Here is a 7918-nt window from a genome sequence, read left to right on the forward strand (position 1 = left end):
ACTTTGCCACAGTCCATTTTAAATGCGCCTTGGCCCAGAGAAGACGTCTGCGCTTCTGGATCATGTTTAGATACGGCTGCTTCTTTGAACTATAGAGTTTTAGCTGGGAACGGCAGATGGCACGGTGAATTGTGTTCACAGATAATGTTCTCTGGAAAAATTCCTGAGCCCATTTTGTGATTTCCAATACAGAAGCATGCCTGTATGTGATGCAGTGCCGTCTAAGGGCCCGAAGATCACGGGCACCCAGTATGGTTTTCCAGCCTTGACCCTTATGCACAGAGATTCTTCCAGATTCTCTGAATCTTTTGATGATATTATGCACTGTAGATGATATGTTCAAACTCTTTGCAATTTTACACTGTCGAACTCCTTTCTGATATTGCTCCACTATTTGTCGGGGCAGAATTAGGGGGATTGGTGATCCTCTTCCCATCTTTACTTCTGAGAGCTGCTGCCACTCCAAGATGCTCTTTTTATACCCAGTCATGTTAATGACCTATTGCCAATTGACCTAATGAGTTGCATTTTGGTCCTCCAGCTGTTCCTTTTTTTGTACCTTTAACTTTTCCAGCCTCTTATTGCCCCTGTCCCAACTTTTTTGAGATGTGTTGCTGTCATGAAATTTCAAATGAGCCAATTTGGCATGAAATTTCAAAATGTTTCACTTTCGACATTTGGTATGTTGTCTATGTTCTATTGTGAATACAATATCAGTTTTTGAGATTTGTAAATTATTGCATTCAGTTTTTATTTACAATTTGTACTTTGTCCCAACTTTTTTGGAATTGGGGTTGTACACGTAAAATAATCAACTTCACGTAGGTCACAGTAACTTTCATCACACCACCCAAACAAGTGTTTTATTCCATATCTATTGGGTTTTACTTCAGGTGGAGAATCCCAGCACTCCGAATGATGAAGGCATCACACCACTGCACAATGCTGTGTGTGCTGGTCATTATCACATCGTGAAATTCCTGCTGGATTTTGGAGTGAACATCAATGCAGCAGACAGCGACGGATGGTACAAATTACAACACAAATAAACCGTTATCATCTTAGAGTAAATTAAAATGTGCTTGTAAATGAAGCTCTGTTGCATGTAACAGGACACCTCTGCACTGCGCCGCCTCGTGTAACAGCGTACATTTGTGTAAGCTCCTAGTGGAGTCAGGGGCAGCCATCTTCGCTACCACTATCAGCGATGTGGAGACGGCAGCGGATAAGTGCGAGGAGATGGAGAACGGCTATGTGCAGTGCTCACAGTTTCTCTATGGTGAGAGAAATGAGGATTTTAGACCAAAAATTGTCTGTTTATAATCGGAATTTGTTTTATCAAGACAGGTTTATTATTCTAATTAAGGGTCCTGATGTCTAAAAAAACCAAAACCCACACATCTTAGGTGAGTACTTTCATTTGGCGTGTAACGATTAACCCAATACAAGATTTGATTCAATTTTCCCACCATATATTTTTGAAAAAAAATTAAAGAATTTATTACAAAAAAATGCAACTTTTTTTCCTGTTCTTTATCAACTTAAATTTCTTTTATTAACTTAAAGACCCTTTTGTCTCATTTTCTTAATTATTTACCCACATTTGTAAAGGTTGGAGCTAAATATAATAGCATATTAACTAGAATATTCCTTTTATTAAAAATGATAAACATTAATAACAAATAGGCCTTTCCTTAATAAACTTTTATGAACATTTGTGAAGGCTGTAGTAAGGCTTAAACATAAAACAACTACCTCCTTTTCTTTTCTTTAGCTTTCGGCAGTCTGTAAAAAGAGAGCTCCAATTTCTTGTTAAATGATGGTATTTGTCACACCATTAGCGTTGAGTTATTTCCGTCTATGGTGAAGCCATGTGTATGCGCTGTTTTACATCATCACACTGTCTCAACAATGCGATTACAGCTAAGAGATTATGGAGCCTGATACTAATCGCAGTTCTTTTATTTCATCGATTTGAATCATCATAAATTTATATCGTGATTTATATTGTTACATGCTTAACTTTCAGACTGTCCAGAAATGTTTGAAATGTAAGATTTTTCAATTCGTTGTGATGCCACATTATTTAAGCCAACCAAATATACCAGTTATACCAAACTGCTGTGGTATAAGATGAATAAAACACTTCAGACCTGTAACAGTAACTCTGCTTTATCACATCATCCCTTCTCATCTCATCTCATTATCTCTAGCCGCTTTATCCTGTTCTACAGGGTCGCAGGCAAGCTGGAGCCTATCCCAGCTGACTACGGGCGAAAGGCAGGGTACACCCTGGACAAGTTGCCAGGTCATCACAGGGCTGACACATAGACACAGACAACCATTCACACTCACGGTCAATTTAGAGTCACCAGTTAACCTAACCTGCATGTCTTTGGACTGTGGGGGAAACCGGAGCACCCGGAGGAAACCCACGCGGACACGGGGAGAACATGCAAACTCCGCACAGAAAGGCCCTCGCCGGCCACGGGGCTCGAACCCGGACCTTCTTGCTGTGAGGCGACAGCGCTAACCACTACACCACCATGCCACCCTCACATCATCCCATTATTGATAATTTTATTATAACAGCATCACAGTGTTTTTGTTTCTTATTTATTACACACTCCTACAATTTGATTAATCGTAATAAATATCATTTAAAAATCATAAATATCAGATTTTAGTATTCTCAGTTCAATAAGTCTGGAGATAAACTGTTAGTTACAACAACCAACATGAAACAGACAAATATAAAGGAAAAAAAAAGATTAAATAAAAAGGATGTAGTGATAAAATAAAATCTGTGCTTGGTGCACTCAAGGTGTTAAATGCTCTGTTTCTCTCTCAGGTGTGCAGGAGAAGTTGGGGGTGATGAATAAGGGGGCAGTTTACGCTCTGTGGGATTATGAAGCTCAGAGTCCAGACGAGCTCTCGTTCCGGGACGGAGATGCTTTCACAGTGCTGAAACGAAGAGATGAGAGTGAGACTGAGTGGTGGTGGGCCAGACATAATGACAAGGAGGGCTACGTTCCCCGAAACCTGCTGGGGGTAAGCACAAAAAATACACCTGAGAGAACCTATTGAATATAAACCATCACTGTGACTGTCAGATACAAAGGCCACTCCTCCTTCAGTGAATATGACAAAGGGCACACTTCCTTCACTGAAATTGACATGCACAGATGCCACACCTCCTTCACTGTGGACAGACACATAAGCCACACCTCCTTCACTGGACGGACACATACTTCCTTTCCACCAACAGGAACCAGGTGCTAGTTCAGAGCTGGTACAGCTTGCCTTGTAAGAACTGGTTTGCTTTTCCAAGGGCTAGAGAGCCACCACAGAGCCACATCATTACATCACTGTGCTTTCCCAGTCGCTAGCCCTGCTACCGGCACGGTGGTGCAGTTGGTTAGCGCTGTTGCCACATAGTGAAGGAGGTTCTGGGTTTGAGCCCAGTGGCTGACGGGGACCTTTCTGTGTGGAGTTTGTATGTTCTCCCTGTGTCTGTGTGGGTTTCCTCTGGGTGCTCTGGTTTCCCTCAAAGTCCAAAGACGTATGGTTAGGTTAACTGGCTACTCTAAATTGTCCATAGGTGTGTGTGTGTGTGAATGGTTGAGAGGAGAAAACCTCTATAATAATCCAGTAGAAAGCAACAGGAAACCACAACTGTAATTCTTCCCTAAAGACTTTGATGGCCAAAGCTGTTAGAGCGGCTACGTCATTGCAGTGATATGCGAGATAGATAGCCCTGCTACAACAAAGGCAGACTACATCATATCCCCCCCCCCCGGATTAGTCAGACTAGATGCTACACCAGCACTGTTTTTTTTTTTTTTTTTTTTTAATAAATATAGCTGTCACAAAGTTTTAGCTGGTTCTGTTGGTCATGATAATAGACTAGCCCTTGACATAAGTGGGTTTTGGTTCTATACCAGCAAAGTGTTAGTGCTGCACTGAAACCAGGTTTCCTAGCCAAGAGACAGTTCTTTGGCTGTTGAAACATGAAGAACTGGTTTGAGATTCGGCACCAGCTTCATATCGGCCTTGGAACTACCTTGGTGGAAAGGAGGTAACCGAGGCCATGCCTTCAATGCAACTGACAGACATGGAGGCCACACACCTTCACTGTGGCGCACACACACAGGCCACACCTCTTTTACTGGACCTGACACAGAGGCTACTCCTCTTTTACGGAACCTGACACAGAGGCTCCTCCTGCTTCACTGGGACAAGCACAAAGATCACATCACCTTCAATGTGACTGATAATGTATCTGTTGCCATACCAAGGATCATGACCAACAGAACCAGCTAAAACTCTGTGGGTTAGGCACTTATAAGCTTTGCTTCAGCCTAAACCCTTTTCGGTCAGCCACAGAACTGTTGTGTTTGTGGTGACCAAATTGGCTTGTATTGTACACTGCTGCTATTGTTGTTGTTGACCGAAATAAATAAATTCAGTCATTGTATTATAATCAATCTTTATTTAATTTCTCTACTTTTTTCTATTTTTTTGTGCAGTTATATCCGAGGATTAAACCCCGGCAGCGGTCGCTGGCATAATGCCCCCTGATGAACAGGAGCCCATCTGGATATTTTGCCCCATTTCCATCTTTTAGTGCCACCAACATAAGAAGAGGGCGTGGCAGCTACAAACTGAAACTAAAGCTTGGATTTATTTATCTGCCAGAAGAGATTTGGTTATCAGGTCTTTGTTTTCAGCCTGCAAAACAGCTCTTATTTAGGTCCTTTTTTTTTTTTTTAAACCTTCACCTAGATGTCTGTTGGATGAAAACACACCAGTTTACTCATTTCCTTTTGTACTGGCGTGAGTTTGTGGGTTTTGAAAGTGATGACAGCTGAGGAAGACAGTTTTGTGTATTTTTGTTGGACAAAGGCAAGACTCAAGGACAGATCATTGTCTACTAAGCAGCTGATTCGACAAAAGGAAGGAAGGAGCTAGGAAGTGCAGAGAGAGAGCGCGAGAGAGAAATAAGAGTGCAGAGGAAATGCTGAAGAGTTTGTGTGTGTGGTTGTGGGGTATAAGACATAGGAAATAGTATGTTAAATAAGCGTTGGTGGCAGTTAAGTTGTGAAAAATGGTAAAAGTCTGCATTTTACATCCAAGAGAAAAAAAAAGCTGTACACACATGCATTTATACATTAAAGCCAAATGTACATAAACAGCTGAGACATGTTTGGTGTGTAAAAGTGTGCTTGTTTAAATTTGTAGTGATGCCACAAGGCTAATGTGGGTAGAGCCTCCAGTTTAGCGTATGATCACATGCTTGCCACAAAAGTCATTGTTCAGTTTCATAAAATACAAGAGCGAGTCCTTTTATATATGTAGATTGTTTGAAGCTAAACTGGTGGTCTTGTGACTCAAGTGAAAAACTAATGAAGCAAACCCCAGACACCAACTGTGTCTCAGCTGATTGTCTCCATTTGGTGTTAATAAAATTAATTTAGCCTGAATTGTTTTGTGTGTTGTATTGACATCCTCCTTGTTTTTAAAAGCTCTTTATAACCCAGACAAGATGAAATGCTTTCAGGGTTCTGGTGTATAGGTGATTGTACTTGGGAGATGATGATGATGATAATAATAATAATAATAACTGATGATAATAAAAATAATGCAGTGTAACAGGCCTAATTCTGAATCTGTGACCTCATTCATGCCATGTAAATGTGCACAATAAAAGCTGTTCTCACATTGGGAACCATCAGAATGACTGGTTGTTCATTTTGTATAATATAATTATATTATTTTAGTGTGAAGTTAATTTGATTATGTGATTTAATCATGTTTTAATTGTAATGAATGACCTAATTTTCAGCATCGCATCCCATTCGAGTATTTTGGTTGAGGTTTGAATCAACGGATTCATTTTAAACCATATATGTAAAGAATGAACATAAATGGACTTTATACTCAATCTGGGAATTTAATCCAACTGAAAAAGGATTTATCTTGCTCTAAATGACACTTTCTGTAATTACACAGAGATCAGACTTTCTCTTCTAAGCAGATATTTGATTGAAGATGTCAACAATAATTTGTTGTTTGACTTAGAAACCGGCGGCACGGTGGTGTAGTGGTTAGCGCTGTCGCCTCACAGCAAGAAGGTTTGGGTTCGAGCCCCGTGGCCGGCGAGGGCCTTTCTGTGCGGAGTTTGCATGTTCTCCCCGTGTCCGCGTGGGTTTCCTCCGGGTGCTCCGGTTTCCCCCACAGTCCAAAGACATGCAGGTTAGGTTAACTGATGACTTTAAATTGACCGTAGGCGTGACTGTGAGTTTGAATGGTTGTCTGTGTCTATGTGTCAGCCCTGTGATGACCTGGCGACTTGTCCAGGGTGTACCCCGCCTTTCGCCCGTAGTCAGCTGGGATAGGCTCCAGCTTGCCTGCGACCCTGTAGAAGGATAAAGCGGCTACAGATAATCAGATGAGATGAGACTTAGAAACCGGCGGCACGGTGGTGTAGTGGTTAGCGCTGTCGCCTCACAGCAAGAAGGTCCGGGTTCGAGCCCTGTGGCTGGCGAGGGCCTTTCTGTGCGGCGTTTGCATGTTCTCCCCGTGTCCGCGTGGGTTTCCTCCGGGTGCTCCGGTTTCCCCCACAGTCCAAAGACATGCAGGTTAGGTTAACTGGTGACTCTAAATTGAGCGTAGGTGTGAATGTGAGTGTGAATGGTTGTCTGTGTCTATGTGTCAGCCCTGTGATGACCTGGCGACTTGTCCAGGGTGTACCCCGCCTTTCGCCCGTAGTCAGCTGGGATAGGCTCCAGCTTGCCTGCGACCCTATAAAAGGATAAAGCGGCTAGAGATAATGAGATGAGATGAGACCTAGAAACCCATCATTGACTGCACTCTATTCTATTACTATTAAACAATGTACGGTGCATGGACAATAAACAAGAAGTCATTTTTATCTTTTTCATTATTGTTATTATTGTTATCATTATTCACATAAAGTGTCACAAAGTAAAATGACCACACAAATTCAATACATATCTCCATATAATGGGCAAAAACTCTTCCACACCCTGTTCAAAGTGTAGTGCATGGACAATAAACAAGAAATTCTTTTTAGTTTCTTTTTTGCTATTAAAAGTTAAGTCATCTCTGAAGAATTAAAAAATTAAATGAATAAAAAATTCTACAATTCTAAATTGTGCAAACTTAAGCACCCTGTTAGGACATCAATGGGCTGTATTTTCAAACAAAAGTGCTATTATGGGTACTTTGTAATTGAAGTAACATTACAATGGGACTCGTCTGGTCTTCCTAATGGCAAATTCCTTGATAATATCATCAAATGATATTTCTATTGAGATCTCTTGGTTGATGCTCATTAGAGCAAGCCCATTCAGACGTTCTTGACTCATTGTTGACCTTATGTATGTCTTCAGCAGTTTTAATTTTGAAAAGCTTCTTTCAGCAGAAGCTACTGTCACAGGTAGTGTAACAGCAGAGGTAAGGAGTGCGTATTTCTACATCCCCAGCCGCATCAGAGGTGTTGTAAAAAAGGTTTTCAACCTTTCATGAGCCAGGGCGCACTTTTTTCAATGAAAAAATCTCAAGGCACATCACCAATAGAAAATGTTGACTGAAACTAAAACGCTGTTGCCAATATTTACAATATACAGTCATTCTATAATTTTCCACGGTACACTAGTGTTCCGGGCGGCACGGTGGTGTAGTGGTTAGCGCTGTCGCCTCACAGCATGAAGGTCCGGGTTCGAGCCCCGTGGCCGGCGAGGGCCTTTCTGTGTGGAGTTTGCATGTTCTCCCCGTGTCCGCGTGGGTTTCCTCCGGGTGCTCCGGTTTCCCCCACAGTCCAAAGACATGCAGGTTAGGTTAACTGGTGACTCTAAATTGACCGTAGGTGTGAATGTGAGTGTGAATGGTTGTC

General features: G+C 41.7%; 1 protein-coding gene across 4 annotated transcripts in view; it reads left to right on the plus strand.

The window, feature by feature from the left end:
* The window catches only part of ppp1r13ba (protein phosphatase 1, regulatory subunit 13Ba), a 65909-nt gene extending 60205 nt beyond the window's left edge, over positions 1-5704 (plus strand). For all 4 annotated transcript variants that reach the window (XM_060933771.1, XM_060933773.1, XM_060933772.1 and 1 more), the window contains 4 exons: positions 894-1027; positions 1113-1279; positions 2852-3051; positions 4530-5704. In XM_060933771.1, coding sequence (XP_060789754.1) covers positions 894-1027; positions 1113-1279; positions 2852-3051; positions 4530-4571 — 543 coding nt within the window. In that variant the 3' untranslated portion in view covers positions 4572-5704. The remainder of the gene's footprint in view (positions 1-893; positions 1028-1112; positions 1280-2851; positions 3052-4529) is intronic.
* The last annotated feature ends 2214 nt before the right edge of the window (positions 5705-7918 follow it).

Source organism: Neoarius graeffei, chromosome 11 (genome assembly GCF_027579695.1).
Source record: "Neoarius graeffei isolate fNeoGra1 chromosome 11, fNeoGra1.pri, whole genome shotgun sequence".
Lineage (NCBI taxonomy): Eukaryota > Metazoa > Chordata > Actinopteri > Siluriformes > Ariidae > Neoarius > Neoarius graeffei.